Source organism: Strix aluco, chromosome Z, assembly GCF_031877795.1.
Source record: "Strix aluco isolate bStrAlu1 chromosome Z, bStrAlu1.hap1, whole genome shotgun sequence".
Lineage (NCBI taxonomy): Eukaryota > Metazoa > Chordata > Aves > Strigiformes > Strigidae > Strix > Strix aluco.
In genome coordinates, this window is record NC_133971.1 from 87,709,681 (window position 1) to 87,729,741 (window position 20,061).

The window sequence follows — 20,061 nt, forward strand, 5'->3', positions numbered from 1 at the left end:
CTCTTATCTTCTCTGTCTGGCCTGGCAAAATCTGCAGATCAAGGACTACTGTTTCTTATTAGGTGTAAATACATCACTTGGGACCCTCAAACCACTCACAGAGGGCACCTGGAGTTGCTACCAGAAGGCAAATGGTGATCCTGAGGCCACACATGCACAAATTGGGAGCAAAATCACAGTACCAAGGCATATTTCCCATTGCAAAAGTATTTCAGAATGACAGTGCAGTGAGGGAATTGCAGTGGTCTTACTCATGAACACCAGGATTTATTTAATCAAGCCAAAACAAACTGTAGAGAGCGAGGGAGAGGAGCTTAGAAGAGTTGAACCCTTACCTGTCATATGAAGATAGAGGTTGGCCCAGTAGCTGCAGAAATTTTACGCAACTTTCAAGAAGCAAAAAATACAAAGGCCAGAGGATGTGTGTAACCAGCAAGCAAGATGCCCAGAGCTTATTAAGCATTAAGTATAAACAAATACAAAAATTAAATTAAAAAGACAAAAGATCTGAGATCAATACTCTCTCAGATACCTGTCTTATCAAGCCTGGCATGTTGATTGCAGCCCAAACAAAATGACCTGCTGCGAATGATTCCCAATCATTTTCTCCTTCGTTTTTATTTTTTCAGTCCTGCACTTGGATAATATTTTATTGATATGATACATGCTTGTAAGAACAATGCTGCAGAGAGAGTGGGCTTGCATCATTTCACAGGCAGTGTCATGTTCAGGACTTTTGCATCCCATCTACCAAAAGTACAGAGGGACACAAGCAGGATTTTCAAAGGAGTCTAACCCCAAACCAAATAGATTTAAGTAAGAGTTAGAAAACACAGGAAGGTGTTTAAATTCACTGTGCAAAGGCTGTTCGGAAGCAGGTAAGAAAGAAGGTTTTGTGCTCAGTAGTGTTAATTTACATCAGTGGGTAAATCTGCTCTCTGTTTATTACTTCTATTTTAGCAAAAGTAGAATTGTGGCTTAGAGAAATTAAATTCAGTAGGGAAAAAAAACCCACAGCCATCTTGTAACTGAAGAGAACTAGTGAGTATAATTAACCAGTGAGGGTAATTAACCATTGAGACTAGGGACGTGGCAACCTCTCCAATGCTTTGATAATTTTCAAGGCAATTAGATATCTCTGGCTGAGACAGAGGCTGTGGGATGGATGCAAGACTTACAAACACAAACTGAAATTCTGCACTGTGCGTGAGGCTAGGCAGAAGTGTCAAAGGCTACTCCTGGCCTTTAAACCTCCACTGGAGAAGTGCAAAAGTTGAAGGTGCTGTTATTATTTGTACCAGCATTTTGCTTTATACTCCCAATACAGGAGTCCAGAGCTTATCCATACAATTGCAGCTCCACCTCTTCTTTGACTAAGGAGTTGCAGCTGCTACATAGATCTGGAATTTCTGGGTTTTCCATCCAAAGTTCCTCCCTTAAAATTGAAAACAAAACAAATAACTCCTCTCTGCTTGCCTCACATTTGACTCTCCATCTCAAAGGAATTCACAAAGGAATGTTAAAGAAACATATTTAAATGGCACTATTTGGACACAGTAACCAATCTGATTAAAATTAAATGGTTACATGAATGCTTTGCATGTATCCAACAACTCATGGGCCATTACACCCGCTAATTGTATGAGTTTGGCATGCTGGATCTTATGAGGCAACATCACTGAAAACTCATGGAGCTGAACAAGGCAGAACCTGAGGTCTGAAATACTTCAGATCTAGACATTTTTGATTTGATTCAAAATCATGTATACCAGTCATGTTTAGGGAAACCCTTGTTCACATGTGATCTTGGTCACATGAATGAAGGGATATTCAGGCAGAAATGGCTTTTATGTCCTTGGAGCAGCAGTCTACAGTCATTAGTACTGTTTGATTCCAGTTAATGTCTTCCACATCTGCTGCATATAATCTCTCCACTGTCTCTCTCCCCTGTCCCATCTTTGGATCTCATGCCCAAAATCCTCATCATCTTGTCAGCTCCTCTTTTTCCCTCCAACTATCTATCATCTCTTCCCCTTCTTTAACTTCATTATCAACATGGTCTCTCTCAGTTTGAAACTTTCCTTTAACTCCTCATCTCTGTCCACGTTTTTCTGCAGTTCTCAAAATCTCCCTCCATCTTTTCATATGAGGCATTTTTTTGTCTTCTCTGCAGCTGCTCAAGGTTTACTCCAGAGCACATATATGTTACTTTTTTTACAAGAGGTTCTGAAGCACCACATGCACCCACTCTATAAACACCTCAGCTCATTTAGCAGCACATTACTTGCCAAATGAGATGTGTGGGCTCCCACACATTGTTTGCTATCCTTAAGGGAAGCATCTTGGGCTTGCAGGTCTAACATCTCATTCATAGTTTGCTCAAAGCATGCTGAGAAGGGACAAAGGATAAATCAATTGCCCTTTCTGAGAGGGATGTTGGTGCAAGGGGAACAGATTTCCCTTTCCAGTCCTTTCCCATCTTTTTTAATCCTTCTATCCTCTTCCACTTAAGATGACAAAAGGAAGTGAGAAAGTCCACAAAAGTATCAGAGAATCTTGGAAAGTTCCCAGGGAAAAGAGCAATAAGAAGACCCCAATAAGGATGATGGGATTAGTCCAGGAAACCACCCAAAGTAAGGGTGGAATTTGCCCAAGACACAGAGGGACAACCGCCAGAAAAGATACCAAATAATTTCTGTAGCATCGGTGCATCTTTTTGGTAAGAAAGGCAAATGCAGAGAGCTTGGGATCACACCTGAATCTGTTGCAGGGAGATATAAATGTTCCTGTCACTGAACAGAGTTAAAATGGGATTACCAGTTTACATTACCAGCATTGCCCAGTGCATTGGTAAGCTACCCAGGAGCAGGTCATCTTCAAACAAATATGACAGGGCCCAGAAACACCACCCAGGTTTCGAGTGCATGCAGAAAAGGTAGGACACGAGCACTAGCCTTTGAATCACTGCAGACCAAGATCATATCATCCTGCAGCTATCATCCTTCCAAATAGAGAAGGGGATTCACTGACAACCTCAACTTCTTATCTTTGCTACTGACCTTTACTGAGTTACACAATGGGTTTCCTGCACTGAAGAGAACTCAGATTCACAGTTTACTATGCACCGTTTGTCTCCACTTTTATGGTTTGCACTTTTACTTTATTATCTTTAATTTTCTTCTTCCAACTCTTGAATGGGTATTAGAAAGTCAATACAAAACCTATTCTGGCCTTTTATTCTAAAATAACAGCACTAAGCTTGTTTATTTACACTGAGACAAGATGATATTTGTGACAGCCTTGTCAATAGTTCAATGGCATGACGCTAACTTTTTTTCTTTAAACTCAAATGCACTTTATTTGTGTGTGTGTTTGTCTGTCTCTCCAGATTAACTCTTGTTTTCCAGAATCAATATCAATATTCTCCAAAGAGTTGAAAAACTGCTCAGACAACAGCTGGTGAGCAAGGCACATGGCCTTTGAATGCCTCCCCTACAGTAAAGGTGTGCTGATCACCATGAATGAAGGGTCAGCTAGTCATCCACTGAATTTACAGTTCTCAGGTTGCTTAGTTGAATGGGACCATTTGGAAGGATTAGCTTTTACCATCTAACAGGGAGTAATTGGGAAATCATAAAATACTCCTGTGAAGGAGCCCCAGTTTGCCCTTCCTCTGCAAACTCAGACTCTTTGGCTCCTACCACCACTTCCCGGTGACCCTGTTGCTGCTGACTGATACCTCTGTTCCTGGGAGCACCTGAGAAAGCAAGAGTGAGCAGGCTGTATCGCTCAGTGCTCCCTTTGGGAAGAGGTAAATCATTCATCGTCTCTTTGATAGAGCTTGGTGCCCTGCAGCAACATGAAAAGAAAACCTTTGTCTATTCTGATAGCATTATTTTTCAGTCCTACTATGGTTGGACATCTTAGGCCAAGTCCTATGCCTTCCTGTGCCTCAATTTCCCACTTGCAAAACAGGATGGATGTAAAAACAATGCATTGGTTAGTTATAGATATTAGTTGATAAAACCATATCTGTTTTCAAATTCTAAGTCCCAGAATGAAAGGTTTGATTTTCAGAGGACCTGCTCATATACCTATCCCCAGAAATCAAAGGGAAGTGTCTTCTAACAATGGCAAAACCCCAGAGCATTAATAGTGTATGTAATAGCTTCCCTACAAAACTTGGTGTTGGGTTTGAAGCTCTCAGGACCAGAGCACCCCTTAAGCCAGGGAACTTATCCACTGCATTGAAGTAGTAGCCGTTTCTCTGATGTGGAACTGCCACAAGTGGAGGTTTTTGCTGCTCTCTTTTGGGGTTGGTTTAAGGTGTTCAGCTTGTCTAGGAATCACTGAAAAGAGAGGCAATCCCCCAGGAAAGCTTGTTTTTCTCCTGAGAGGTTTAACGTGGCTGAGATGCAAAGCACCTCTCTATCTCCAAACACTAGTAAAGCACATCCTCCAGACTGTTTAGGTTAAGGGGCTTCTCCACTTCTGGCAGTGGCAGCTGGGAGAACCTGCAAGCCCACTGAGTTTGGGGCTGTTTCTAACAACACTGTGGGAAGGAAAAGTGGGCAGACCAGCCGGGCCAGAGGGGAGTTCATTCAGATCAAAAGATTTGACGCAGATCAAAAGTCAGAGTGAGGTTGTTCATCTGAACTATGCGAAACCCTCAAGCCTGAGGAATAGGTGTTTGAATTGAGGATGCCCTGTCAACTCCCCTATTCTTGGCTGAAATAAAGAAAGTCCCCAGCATAGTTTTTCTCAGAGACCTGGGCAGCTCTATTAAATAGTGGGACACTTATGTTCTTCTTATCTTTTTCTAGTTGCAGGTTATCTATGCCTTGCAAATCCAAAACAAGTAGGCTCTTTGCTTTTGATTCAGACCTGACTATTCTTTGAGTCACCAGCTATAGCTCTGCATTTAGTTGTCACTTTATGTGGAAAGACCATCATCCAAATGTACATCCACCTAATTAGATGTCAGACAGACACAAGTGCTGCCTTCCCTAAAAACACAAAACTGAGGGCTCTGCCTGCAAGGTTTTATCAGATGTGGTCCCTGACACCTGGTCTTTCAGATCCCTCTCACCAACTTTGAGATAAAATACAAAAGTGAGGTTTTGACACCTTATGATGGAGATCTTTGCCACTGGAAATATGTTAGCTGCAATTCTGCAACCACATTCTTCCTGTAAGACCTGGAATGGACACATGCATTAAAAATAAAGGAGGTATAAACTAATCCTGCCATTCCTTGTTGTAAGATCTGTAGTGCAAGAACCATCAGAAAGTTCCAGTGAGGTAGGCAAGGTTATAGCTCTCCTCATGAGTCTGCTGCATCTGAAGTAGTTTGTGCTTGCGCTGCACCAGCTTAGGTTGCCTGTCCCCAGTGAAGTGTTTCTCTTCGTATAGTGCTATCTATGCTTGCAGAACCTTGAGCCTTGTGATCCTTTAAAGCATGACTGTCAGAAGAGTTTGACCACTTTCAAAGGAAAATAGATATTGTCTAAATCTGGTCCATTTTCATTCTGCATGGAGTTTGGGGAATAAATGAATCCCATAACTCAAAACAATGCTTACTCTGTCTATAAAGACACCTGATGTCCATCTTGAACATAAGTTATACCTTCCTAACTACACTTGTTCCTGCACACTTTTTCATGTTCTGCCTAGCACACACAGGATTTTTTGGCTCATATGCTAGTCCAAAGCATTATTTTGCCTGAAGCTTGTCTCAGACCATGGACTGGGGCTCAGAACTTACTGGGTTTTCTGTCCTGCAGCACATCATTGCTGTGACTTCAGAATTAGTTGCCTTTTGGTATTAGCTACAAACAGCAGTCTTCCAACTTCTGTAAGGACACTGTGGAGAGAAGGCCTGAAACAAGGGCAGAGGTGGGTCATGAATTATTTTTGAACTCTGATTAGCAGTAAAGTGGTGCCTGGGAATAAACGCTAAACTGTGGAACTCAGATGTGGCTGGCTGATTATTTCCCATCTTCTGTTGACCCTAAAAGTCAATAAAGCTTCCATACTGCCTTTCTCTGAGACTCCCCTTTCCTCCCTGTATCAGTGTGATTAAAATACCCCAGTACATGTCCAGGTTATTTGGATGGTGCCATGTGCCTCTTCCCCATGGATTTCTTTGAATTGGCTGTCGGCCAATCAAGGCTTCAGCAATCTGATCAGCTGCATGATTTAATGAACCCTCCTTTCGTGGGGAAGGGCACATTCCTTTATAAAAACTGGTGAAATATCACATTTCACAGGATGACCTCTACTTTCATAAGATGATGGGAGAAAATTGGTTTTGGAAATCGAGGAAGATTGCATCTTGTGAAACAGAATCCAGAGAGTGACACAGAGACCACCTTTCCATTCCAGTCCATTTAATTTTCAGGTTTTGGTTTTGATGGCGAGCTAAATATAGTTTGGGTCACTAGACCAGAAGCACAAATAATTAACAATGAAAGAAATCCCTCTCCCACTTCACTTCTTTACTCCAGGAAACTCTCACTGCAAATGTACTATGCTCAAAGCTGAATAAAGAAATAGAGCTTGTCCTCCATGCCACTGCAGCAATATTTGGAGGGAGAAGTATACTTTTATTAAAAACATCCTGCAATATCATTCTGCTGCTATTGCTCTGCCCAAAAGGTGGATTTAGGGAGGCAGAGCGAAATGGTCCAGACATTGACCCAGAGGTCTTGACTGCAGTCCAAAGTTCTACATAAACCTAGAGAGTTTGGCACCTATGTAATTTTCAGGGTCCTATCTTGAATTCTTGAGAAAAATGGCAAAAAATAGTTAATAACAAATAGAGATTAACTTTGAGAATTGTTTAGAAAACTTAAGAAAGATTCTCTTTCATGAGGTCATAAACTTGATGCTCTAGGCTAAATGGAGTCTGACAGGCATGTTTGTTCAGGATACATTTCTTACTGAGCCATCCAGGGACATCCACAATTACTGTCATGAGTCATCTGACGATTAAAGAGCAGAATGAGCAAAACGGAAGATTAAAGGCATAGAACAAGGAGCAGCAATGTCTGTCTTCACTGAGAATACCCAACTGACAGGAAATTTTGGCATCTCTGTGTGTGTGTGTGTGTACACTGAAACCTGCTGTACATTTCTTAGACAGCAACTGCCCTGCTTCTATAACCTTTTACAGATCTTAGAGTCTGAACTCTTAGCTCTTCAGAGAGGCCATCATGCAGAATTTGGACACTAACAGGGATGTGTTAGTGCTGCTCAAGTGTGTGCTTTTCTGTGGCCCTTTTGTGATGCCTTGTAATCCCTAGTATCTACAAAATGCCTGTCATACTCTTTCCATTTCCAGTGTTCTTGGCAGAAAACTAGAAGTGACAGAAGTACCATTAGCTTCTACAACCTCGTGTCTTTTTCCAATATTGTCTGGCTTCCAGTTTACCCTGTATCAGGTAACCCTTTTACTGCAGTACTGGGTGAAAGCCTTTGCAGGTGTATTGTGGTAATACTTTCTTTACGGTGGAAGTGCAGTGACTGAGCCCAGGGGTGGATGGAAAGGGGACAGTGTACCAGATTCCACCCAAAATGAAGGACAATAGGTTTTCCTCATTGCTGTTGTGCCACATAGTTATTCACTCTTCCTCTCAAGTCAGACCTACCTGGACTTGCTTCTCCTGGGAAACTCCCTGGAGACAACTAACAATGATAAAAGCTCATCATCATTTAAGATGTGATTTGATCTAAATGTGTATAAGGGCCAGAAAGCATGCCAACCTCTATTTAAAAACTAGGATCCATTCTAAATAGCCAAAAAGACAGAGAAAAATAAGAATAATGTTCAATCAGTAACCTGGCAGGGGGAAAGAGTGTCACAGAAGTTTCATGTCTAGAAATGATGAAATGGCAATAGAAGAGGGACAATTTATAGGACAGACTTCAGTTGGGACAAATCAGCACATCTTCATCTACTCCTTCAGAATTCCTTCTCTACATCAACAGAGAGGTCATGTAAATACATCCTAGAAAAAGTGTGGGGACACCCATGAAATGGCTCATTCAGGATAAAATATATGAAGGGCCAAATTATATAATTGCCTGCTAATATCTACCTTTTCTTTTCTTCATTCCTCAAGGAATATTTTCCCTTTGTCCTTACCCACAATGAGACAGAAGAACACCCTGCCCGCAAATGGGATTGAAACAAACAGAAGAATAAAGAAAAAAAAAAAATCCTTGTCCCTGGAGTCTCTTCACCTGCAAACACTTTTCTTTCTGTGTGTGCACAGCTACATGTACTGCAACTTTATGACTGCACTGGGTTCCCTGGGGGAGCTTCAAACTCTCTTAATGCTTATGACCGCCAGTCAATTTCCATCCAGAAATATCCTCCATAGAAAAGATGTGAAATAGGCAAGGAGAAAACAAATATTCATTACTCCAGGAGTTAAAGTAGCATCCATTTGGACTGCACATCTGTAAAAGGCCAATAAATTGAAGGCAATGCTCATAATTACATTGCAGACCAGACTGAAAAAATGATGAATTTCTCCAGAGCAATTTGCTATTGTTGGGGTTTAGGAAACTTCTCCCTCCCTGCTGTTGCCAAAAGAGGAAAAAAAAAAGATGAGGAAAAAGATACTTCTTTTTTTGGATGTTGATGATTAAATAAAAGAACGCTGAATGGCAATAGTCATTAGACCAGCAGGAGGAATAAATAAGGAACACCATTGGTAGTTGTAAATAACGGATGCTGTTTTGAGCACAAAGCAACACATCTGGTAATTATTCTCAATTCCCCTCCAATTGCTTTGATTTGGCGGCGTAAGGTGCCACAGTGAATTCTGCCTTTATTTATTTATTTATTTATTTATTTGCAAATCAGTGTTTAATTGTAAATTGTCTTGGAGGAATCAATGGGATTTATTGCTTCTGCCATGTGAGGTGTGAAATGTTTGCCATTACTGAGCAATGGATTATTTTTTAGTAATCTCTGTCTAACGTCCTTTTCACTTGTAATAGGTTTGTTTTGGAATGGGCAGAAGTTGGTTTTGATCCTCCCCTTCCTCACATACTCACATTTTCTGTCTCTCTGCTTATACTTTTTAATAGCTGTTCATTTGTTATCTTATTAACATTACTTTCTGTATTAAAACAGAGCTTAAACAAGACTACTCTGCCAAAGCTTCTTTATGTGACCTTCTGTCAATTACTTCTAAGCAGATGCTTTGGAGGGACATGCTTGGACCTAATAAACACATATAGCTCATTAACCAAAAAAAAAAATTTTGTCTTTTCTCAGCCCTGATTATTTTTCTGTTATGATTTGTCCTTATCTTTAGAAAGAATCTTTCCTATCCATTCTCACTCTCTCCTGAAATTCAAGATAGAATCCCTCTTCCTCTCTAAAACAAATGACAGATGAAAAAGGTAGAGCTTTTCTTTTCCTTTTTTTTTTTTTCAGTAATTATTAGAAATTTTCAAGAAAAGAAAAGGAATTTTGAAGAAATCTGCATTTGTAAAAATCCTCTGGCTTTGACTGATAACACTTGTGAATGTCCCTTTCCTCTGTCAGTAATTTAAATTTACCCTTGTACATAGTATGTACAAACAGCACCAGTGTTGATGGTGACTATTGCACATTTAAAATGTCTCTGGGCCTTGGCTCCTTATCTATGTCTGTAATAACGGACCCTTTTTTCTGAATTGTCTGCTGAGACTATAACCATGCCAGGACTGCTCTTTTATTGCAGTGCATACAGTACTTAGCAGAACAGGGACACAGTCACAGTTGCTTTCTCCAGATGATATTGTAATTACCACATTAATTTGTATAACAACCTCCAATCCTCTGGCTGGGACACTCCTTCCCCTGAGTCACACTTATTCCTGTACTAGACTGCCACATCCTCTCTCCTTAAGACAGGACTCAGTTTGGTTGAGTATGAAATGCTTCTTTTTTGAAAAGAGGTGGGGAGGAAGTGGGGAAAGGATTTTTTTTTTTTTTTTAATCTTAATGAGTAAACACTGATTTTCATGAAATTAGCTTTACTTTAAAACTAAACAAAAAAACAATCCCCACCCTGCAGGCCCATAGCACATCAGTTTGAAGCTGATGACAGTATCTCTGGGGAACCAGAGCCCAGATGGTTGCAGGGAAAAGATCCCAGACTGGACTGCATCTCCCCATTCTTCAGTGGAGCCCAGCAAGTCCCAAGAACAGTCCCAGAAAACCAAATGGAAGGGAAGAGCACCCTACTGTTTGACAGCCTGAACACTATTTTCCCCTGGGGGTGACTACAAAGCTGCCTCCTTGAAAGCCACTCTTCTGCAGAACAACAAAGTCAATGCAGCTGGGCATAGAGTTCCTTTCTCTCTTCCTCCAGTGACAATTACTGCATATTTAGCTCCACCATGGAACTGAGCAGGCTAGATAATTAACACAATAAGTCATAAAGAGGTGGTGCCAGTGGGGAAAATGGAACTGTGTGAGCTATCTGTGTTTGTACCCTGTGAAGTCCTCTTGTCACGAAACCCTAACTGTATGATTAAGAATGACACATGTTAACCCCTCTGGTCCAGATGTCCTACTGCAGTGGTCTCATCCCATTTTCTTTATCAGAATTACTGCAATTAGCAACAGAAAAGACATGTTAGTTCATCCATCCCATATGCTTTCTCTTCTGCTTGGACAGAGCAAAATGAATCCCTATATTCATGCAGTTCATTGTCCAGACAGTTTTTAAATGACTTGAACAATAAAGATTCCTTCAGAAAGTTGTTTCATTGACTAATGTCTCTCAGACTGATTAGCTCCCATACATGAAAGAACAAAATTTATCTGGTGAAACTGAAATGTTCCCCTTGTAGAGCATTTACCAGACAGCTCCTTCATGCATGGGTCAACCCTCTAGCCAGCAATCTCTGTTTTACCTGTGGGATATGTTTTGTGTCCAGTCTCAACACTTCCAGATCTGGGATACAACTTCCGGTGAACCGCAGAGACAAAACTAGAATTCACTTTGTTGGAAAACAGGTCATTTGTAACTGTTTTGTTTAAAACAAAAAGAAATTGGCCTTGGGGGCATGGAGGAGGGAAAGTCTGCAGAGAATGGAAATATGCATTTCCATTCCTGATGATGTTCCCTCAGGAAGATTAAGTTGGGTTCAGGGCTGAGTGTAACTCAAAACCCTGATAGAATCACACTTTCAATTTTTTTAATGGATTGCAGTAGTTGAGTGTGTGGGAAGGGAAGAAGGGAAAGTAGCAGAGGAGAATGGAAGGAGAAAGGATTCAATATGTTGATCCAGATCATCCAAACCCAGTGGCTCTCAGACTCTTATTTCCTCCTTGCAGGAAATATGGATTAAGATACTCGCTATAAACAGCTGAGTCAGGGGATCATCTTTGTTATTATTTTTTCTTGGAGTAAATGTCCCTGTTTAAATTGTATGAAATAATAATTGAAGACACGTGGAAAAGCTAGGTAAATTCCAGGCACCAAAACCCATTGGGAGTGAATGCCGTTTTCAAGTTACATTTGTTTTTGCATTTGTTTTCCTTCTTTTTAGCTAACAGTGCCACGTACTTAAATATCCCCTGAAGGGAAAAAAAATATTAAAACCTACAGAACAGCTGACATAAAGAAAAGGACTGAAAAGAGCACCTGACTAAAGTGGTTATTATTATTCATCTTGGTACACACTCAGACACACACATAGACATTAATCCTTAGCCACCTCTTACTAACAACTTCTCTGACAGTTGAGAGGATTCCACTTCACTATAAAGAATTTATTGAATTTTATCAGTAACAAGATCAAAATTGCCCAGGAGTATCCCTTCAACTCCAGCAGGCATGTGTGCACCCAGACATTTTGTAAAACTTTTCGGGCTTGATACAGAACTCCCTGATATCCACAGTGGTGTTAACATGAACTGTACTGGATATTGGATGAGATCTTCAGGTCTCTTTTCTGTCCTTGCTCATGGAAAAAACCAAAAGAAATTAAACATTGAAGTCTGATTTTGGCAAGTAGGAAAAATCCTCAGCCCATGGATGGACTCCTTTTTTAGTGAATTATAGAAATTGAACAATTTGGGGGGAGGGAGGCAACTATTCTTTTTACATTCAAAATTAAGGAAATAAAGATCATCACTAGGATAGGCCACTCCATAAATTTCTGTGTCTGTTTAACTCATGGCTTACCTCTCCAGAAGTTCAAAAGTAAAGGAGCCATCCAAATCAAGAAGTGTTACTCATCACAAACTCAAAGTGCACACTGGTTCCAGACCTTGCCAGTGAGTCCAGGCAAACCCAACAAAAGACAAAGGAGAGAAAGAATTGCTTCCAAGTCCCAGCTGAATTTCATCCTTAATGAAGCAAGAGGCCTGGAGATGGCCATAACCTTCAAGTGCAAATATGGCCATTACAGGTCACCACAGAGGCGTATAGAGGCTCTGGGACTGCAAGTCAGGACTTCCACCGCTCAAGTTAAAGAATAAACTACTTCTGCAGGGCTACTACCGGGAGTGAAAAATAACAACTATGGGGAGTTGTTCAAGCAATCTTAATATTTCTTGGAGGCTAAAATGATGCACAATTTGAGTTAAAGTCTGACCTGTAAAAATCTAGTCTCAATTACTGCAAGGGTCAATTAGTCTTGGGAAATATGTGTTCCCACTAAAAAATTATGTGCTCCAACTGTCATCAGAACAGGTATAGCCAAGCATGGCCTGAGGGAATCTGGTGGCTGGAGTATTGTCCCTGGTTTTCTAGCTCAGCAGTGTATTCAAAAGCTCACTCTAAGATTGGGAACTGGGAAGAGTGACTTGCATGAAACATAGAAAGAAGCTCTACAAAATTCTTCCAAGACCCCATCCAATTTTTCCCATTATTTCAGAGAGCTCTGCCAGGTACTGGATGACATAGAGATTTTGTCTGCTCTGTGGACCCAGTTGCCTTTATGGTTCTGTCCCTTTACCACAGAACGCCCAACAGGGGTTGATGGACATTATCCTTGCAGCGTATCAAATAACAAGACAAGTAATATTACTGTTTTAACATCAGCTGAGTGCAAAGGTGATTTTCCCTTATGTTGGCTACACTGACAGATGGCAAAGTCTATAATCCATTACTGCTTAGCTGGGATGTTGCTCTGAGGTTGTTCTCCCTCCAGTGAGGCTAAGCTAAAAGGGATAATCATAAGGTTTGGGTAACTAGAAGTAACTCTGCAATCTTTCTCCTGACTCATTTCTTCACACAGTCAGGAAACACTAGAAATTCTTGAGAAAGACATTCCTCACCTAATTCCTAGCTTGACACTTCGAGTAAACAGAATTGAGATTATCTGGACGAAATATTAATTGTGAGGGTGGGGTGAGTGATGGCCACAGAAAGTGGCTTACCTTCAGCAAATAAACCTCAGTTTCTGCAACACGTCCTGCTGCCAAGCTGTCTGCTCTTGTCTGGTTCGTCACTTTGCACACATCCAACTATAAAGAGGCTGCTCCATGGTGTGCAAGAGCACTGTTCAGAATCTTTGTCACTAGAAATGCCCTCCTCGACACAGTGGATTTGCCTCCCCCTCTCTCCTCTCTTCTCTTGTTTTCTGCTTCCATTCATTGAGAAGGGATAGGAACCAGCTTTTTTTTTTTTTTTTTTTGCAGTTTCATTCTGTTGGTCTTCCATACATATAAACAACTTCTTTGGCAGGATAATGTATACCAAAGCCTGCTCTAATGTACCCCACAGTAAATCAAACTGACTTTTAAGAACTTTTGTGGAGTTACTGCTTAGTCACTGCCATTTAAAAAGAAGCAAAGCTGGTCCTATTCTTTCACCTGCTTGTTATAGCTTCTAGAAATTATGGTGATATTACCTAAGAGAGAGGCAAGGAGGCAGGCAGGTGGAAGAAAGAAAGGAAGAAAGAAAAAAAGAAAGAAATAAAGAAGGTAAGATAGAAAGACATACATTACTACTTCCAGTAAAAAGAACATAAAAATTAATTCTAGGAACGAATTCTAAAAAAAAAAAAAAACCAACAAAACTTTGACAAATTGAAAATAAAACCAGTAATTTTTCTGTAAAATTGCCACTGACTTTTAAAAAGTCTAAAAAGACATAGGACCTGAACAATGCATGTGCGCGCACAACCCACATTGTGCCTAGTCAGGTGCAAATCCACTTATTCAAATTAGTGTGATTTTCTTTGAAAGGAGGAATTAAACTGACTTTTCTTTTACCTAGAATCCTACATAATCCTTACATTATACAAATAATGTAAGTATACACTTAAAAAAATCTTGATCTAAAGAAATAAGAGGAGGGAGCATTTTCTGATGCTCGTGAATAGCAGTAACTCTGACATGGCATTGATTTTTAGTAGCCTTTCTTTGAAATACAGGTTGCCAGATGACTGGTATGAGGTGGGAGTATATTTCAGTTGCTGTAGGATGCTGTCATTGCAAAAGAAGTTTTATGCATTTTTATATTTTTATATATTTATATCTCTGTGTGTGTGTTTTAATTCCACTGATTCCTTGCACTTTGTAGCCAAGATATATAAACCCTACACCCAAAATCTTTGCTAGAGAGCTTCACCTATATGTTGCTTGTAGTACATTACACCGTATACTGTGAACACCTTCATCTGCATAACTGTGTCTAGAGGTATGCTTAGGTAATGCCCAGAAATTTTACTTCCATGCAGGAAAGCATAGGGATTCCAGAACTGATGCTGAAGCACCATATCTCCTGCGGCTAGATATACTGCCACACAGCTGGGGCTTTGGAGATCTGCTTCAGAGTGTGCTTCCCTGCACTTTGTGATGAACAGAGGTGCTTTAAGTAACAGCTCAGATGTATTTATTACACATGACAGACAAAATTCAACACTAATAATGCAAAAGAGTTTGGAAGAAGAATTGATACAGGCTGGACCATGTTAGAAGAAAATAAGATTTGTTCACACATCTTTCTTAACCATGAAGTCCGTCTAGACAACCTGAAGATGTGATTGAATAACAGATATCAGCTTATGTTTGAACAGTACTTTTTATGCTGATAAACCAGAACCATTTTATAAGCCTCTGTTTTTCCTGCTACCTTCAGGTACTCCTCACTGAAAAGCAGCCACCTCTGATGTTGTGATAGTTGTTAAACAATGTGCAGGAACTCTCCCCAGTGGCTTTGGTTAGGGAGGGAAGGGAAATGCAACAAGCAGGCTGACTTTTCTGCTGTGTGAAGTACTGTTGAAATCAGCAGAAAGGAGCTAAGAAATCTGTCTGACATCCTGTTAAAACCAAGAAGCTGTTACTACAGGAGGCCTCTTGACAGGGTATCAGAGTGCACACTCTGAAACAAGTTACTTCATGGGCAGCCAAATGTGTAAACCCTCTTCCAATGTCCCTACCCCCATGAGTTCATTGATGTCTAATAAAAGATGGGTTATGAGCACTAATGAGAACTCTCTGCTCTGCCTGGCTGCCTATTTTCATGAAATTTATAGGAACACAATAGCTTTGGGACCTCTTCCACCCCATCAACAATAGGTTAAATTACCCAGTAGGTTCAAAACTCAAAGGAGGAGCCCTTGACAGATTGACTGATAGATGGGCCCAGGCACACACTTACAACAGCTTGATTGTACAAGTCTGATTTCCTTTGGAAAGAAGGAGCAGGGGTTTTATTGGTCCCAGCCAATAGATGGGATAACTTATAGCAAATTGCCTCCTATTGCCTTCTTAAGATGTTGTTTTAATGACAACTCAATGGCAAAGCACCTTCTGGATTTTGAAGACATCACTTTAATGCCTCCTGGGCCAAGTGTCCTTGCTGAGCTTGAGAAGATACAATACAGTCACTGGTGAAGGTGGTACAGCTGCAAGTGTGCCGAAAGCAAAGGTCTGGAAGAGAAGAGCTTTTCAGAAGCATGCCCTTTATTTTAAAGGGCAAGGCCGTGGCTTTGAGAAGCCAAACAATTTCTCTGAAGCACGATTTTGTTTGTGCTGCAGGGGTATTTACTGTTCTAAGATTTCCTGGCATTTGGGTGGTATAGGTAGAACAGATTTACATAAAAAGGGGGGGGGGGAAAAATCAAACTTTCAAAGGAGCTTTAAAAGGACAATATCCCAACCCACTGTCTGTTTGGGGGATTTTATTTGGACAGAGCTGTTGCTGAGCCCTTTGTGACCAGACACTTGTACGTGTTTTACTGCATGTTTGAACGGCTGCATGCAGGAGATAATAGAACTGACGGGCTAGTGATGACAGATTCCTATAGCTCAGAGGATGCAGGGAGGTCAGAAATGGGGCTACATCCTCTCCAGTATGATAGAACCACCTTGTCCTTTTTTTCCTGCAATGCCAGTAGCAAGAGGTTCGCCATCCACAGGGAAGATGCATATGAGTGGGTGCTAAGGTCCTGAGAGACTGGGCCCAGAGGCAACTCCCCTCCAAACCCCCCACAGGTGCACTCTAGTTCTCTCTGATTCACTTTCTATCACATTTACAAAAAACAGAAGACTCATGCAAAGCTGAGATGGGGAAAGAGGACAAAATGAAAAAAGAAGCCCAAATTTAAGTAAGGGACTGAATATGATTTAGAAGACATGACTTCTACTCCAAGCTGTGTAATGAGGTGCTGCTTCCAAACCACAATGACTCACTGTTCCTTAGATTCCTTGTCCATACACTGAGAAAGGCAAAAAGGCTGATTTCATCTGTAAGAGGCTTTGAGAGCCACTGACAGAGCTGCAGAAGGGCTAAGTATTATCCACACCACCCAGCAGAGCATCATCCATTTTAAAGCCATCTTTCTGCTCTTCTTCACTTTGTGGGTAAAGGTGAGGAGCTTTACATTGCTGATACAGCAATGAGGACAAGAAGGAACAGAAGTTTCACTTTGCACCCCTTTCTGTTATTTTCTATGGTCGGGAATGGATGTGTTCACAACTGGTTTAGTATTTGAGGTATGTCTGTAGGAAGCAGTGTCTAACTGGAAAGCTACAAGAACTGGAGGACAGAAAAAGGAAAAGAGAAGAAAAACAGTTGGAAGCATACACGCAGGGAAAAATCCTTCTGTAAAATTTCTATGCCAGTTTCTGCAACCCTCAACGTATTTTTTTAACACCAACTTGCCAAAATAAATGATAGTTTGCATTTTCAGTGGTTGCTTTTTTGGCTGTAATTTTTCCTATGCTCACATCTCAGCTCTAAATACATTTGCAGAAGGGGAAACCAATGTGTGCCCTTCCTGGTAGCAAATCCACGAACTGTCTCTGCACTTCATCAGGCTGTGAAAGGCAGACTTCACACCGTGAGAAACAGTCTAGGATAAATCAACCCATTCACTTTCTTCATTCATCTTTTGAATGTCTTTTGCATGTGTTCAGATTGTATCATGGTGTAGATAATGCTGAAAGACTTCAATATTCGCTTTTAATTGTTGGCAGTTACAATGTTCATCTTTCAGAGAGGGAACGTGATTGCTGAAGAAAATTCATAGGAGCAAACACCAAATTGATGGTAAGAGGGTGTTTAAGGCTCAAGTACTTGGACTGTTCTTGAGGAAACCTTCCATGGAGGTCTTAATCCAAAGGCCTCTGGAGTCTGAGGAGTCTTTAAACCAAATTCTAAATAATTTTATGAGCACACACTGGTTTCAAACTTCATCTCTGTACCTCTGGAGACTCACGAATTTTCAGAGTGGAGAGAAAACCTTACTCCAATTCAGGACTAGACTGCCTGCCCTGGCTGCAGAAAGTCCTGTTGACAGTGAAAGCAGTTGCTTACATGTAGAAGATACCATTAAAAGATTAGTTCATGCATTTTACTTGTCCTTTAATGTGTGGAAAAAGAGCCAGACACAATCACAGAAGAGAGTACACATTACACCCTGTCAAGAAAACCTACCAAATCTAAGCATTTATGACATGCTTCTTGCAGGGGTAATTGAGCATTTGGATTGTGGATACCCAAACTGTAATTTTTCAAGGACATCAACTGATGAACGTGAGTATTTCCCTGGATTTCCATCTTTACTCTGAAGGCAAAACTTATGTGGTCTATAAGCTCTGCTGGCTCATATGATTGCAGTGAATTCAACCAAGGGCCGTGTAGTTGTTTATGATCTGTCTGGAGCTGGTAAAGAACTATTTCCTGAGACAAAACCAGCAGAACTGTGTTCCGGGCCAACATGTGTTTCTCTTTTTCAAGGGTGTCGAAGAGGACAGTCTTATAGCAATCTGCTTGTCCCAAGCTTTGTGTCTGGTAGAACAGCCTATGAGTCTCCCTGAGCCACTGTGAGGTGGGATCAGATCCTGGGACCTATTTGCTGGTTTTCCTGAATTTAACAGTAGGATCTTGAAAATAGCTACTAAGAATAATGGAAATCTCAGGGTCGGATTGGCTTCAGGACATTCCTTTGAACACTTTGCAGGCAGGAGGACCAGCTTATCAAAACAAGAGTCATGTGAAGTATAATATTCTACCCTGACACTGCTAAATGACACCACCTGTGATAGCTCTTTCCCATTCTGCTAGTTGAAACAGCAGCAGCAGGTACATATACACCCACTAATGTAATCCTTTCTCCTGTAAGCAATGGAAAAGGTCTCACACAGCATACTGCCTTGCACACTTAATCTTTACTGCACCCTGAGCTATAGGGAGGTACAGATCTCCCTTGTTCCAAAACAAGCAGTGATGTCCTAAAGAATCCAAGAGATATGACCAAGGTAACCGAGGCTGTCAGAGACAGAGCAGACACTCGAACAAAACGTTCAGGTTGGCCCTTTAACTTCTGGGCTGTCCTTTTTGCTCATAACAGAAGCAAGTGACAGAAGGAGCCCAGCAACATCCACTGGCTTAATAACAATCATTACTATGCTAGGAGACTGGGTGGATAATGCAGTCCCAAAGCATGGACATGAACTAATGTCATCAGCATTGGTATAAATAGGGTGTCTGCATTTAATTAATAAATAATAGGCTGCAATGCTAATCTCCTTCTGCTAACTCTTTTCTAAAGGTGCAATCTATTAATCACATGTCACTGCCAGCCTGGTCACTTCTTTTTTTAGATTCAAGGCAGAAAAAAAATAGCTAGAAATAAATGGATCCTAAATACAGCAGGGCAATTGAATAGCACAGCCAGCATTATGATCCACTGCTGATTTCAATCCTTAGCTACAAGTTTTTCCCCCTAAGGACGGATATAATACTTTAAAGAGAGAGTGAAGGCTTGCAATGTTGTTAAAGGTCAGCATGTTACTAATGTCTGCAAAATGGAGGATTTTTTCCCTGATTATTTGCCCATGGAAATTCTGTCTCTCAACATGCAATAAGACCCATTTCTGTGGACACTGACTAAGGCAGGTGAGATACTCATTTTGAGATGGGGACAGCATAACTTTCTGAAAAGCACCGGAAATATCTCACCTCTTTGGCACATGCTGAGACTACGAAGCTAGAAACTCAAGGAGAAGAAACATTTGTGTTGGTATGGAAATGTGGTAAGAGGGAAATGGCAGCACTGCTCATCTGGGACTATATAGGAGTCATGCAAATTGCTTGCTCTGCATGTGAATATCCACTTTCCAGGAAGCTTCCCTTTCAGTACTCTGAATAAACTCCATTGTGTCCATAAACACAATGAAGATTTTCACCCGTTCAACTTCACGATTATCACCCTGCTGTGTCTTTTCTAGGTCTCTTTAGAAAAACCTGGAAAACTGTCTCAGCCAAACATTGCCCCTCGTGGTTTTGTGTGTGGGAGGCAGGGGGAGGCATATGTATTTAGGTCGAAAAGCAAGTTTCCATCCCAATTATTTTGATTGGAAAATATATCCTACTATCTCTAGTTGTTACACATAATTGATCGCAAAAATGTACCGTTACTAATTGAACTGATTTTCAAAATGATTAAAAGCTTTTCAGAAAGTTCATCTCTGCAATTCCAACCTGTTTGATATCAAAGTTGTGCTGAAGCCTCAAAAGAATCATTCTCTGGCTAAATTTCTTTATTCTTCAGTCAAATGCAAGCCAGAAGTCTCAACACAGAGCATATGGG

The 20,061-nt window shown here is 40.8% G+C and overlaps 1 protein-coding gene across 10 annotated transcripts in view; it reads right to left on the minus strand.

Moving 5' to 3' along the window:
• Positions 1-20,061, minus strand: part of CELF4 (CUGBP Elav-like family member 4) — a 720,508-nt gene that overhangs the window by 279,311 nt on the left and 421,136 nt on the right. The window contains exon 1 of one of the 10 annotated variants that reach the window (XM_074811978.1): positions 12,198-12,263. The exons of the other annotated variants lie outside the window; for them this stretch is intronic. Within the exon in view, the coding sequence (XP_074668079.1) occupies positions 12,198-12,228 (31 nt within the window). The 5' untranslated portion in view covers positions 12,229-12,263. Of the gene's footprint in view, positions 1-12,197; positions 12,264-20,061 lie in introns of those variants that run through there. 10 annotated transcript variants of the gene reach the window in all.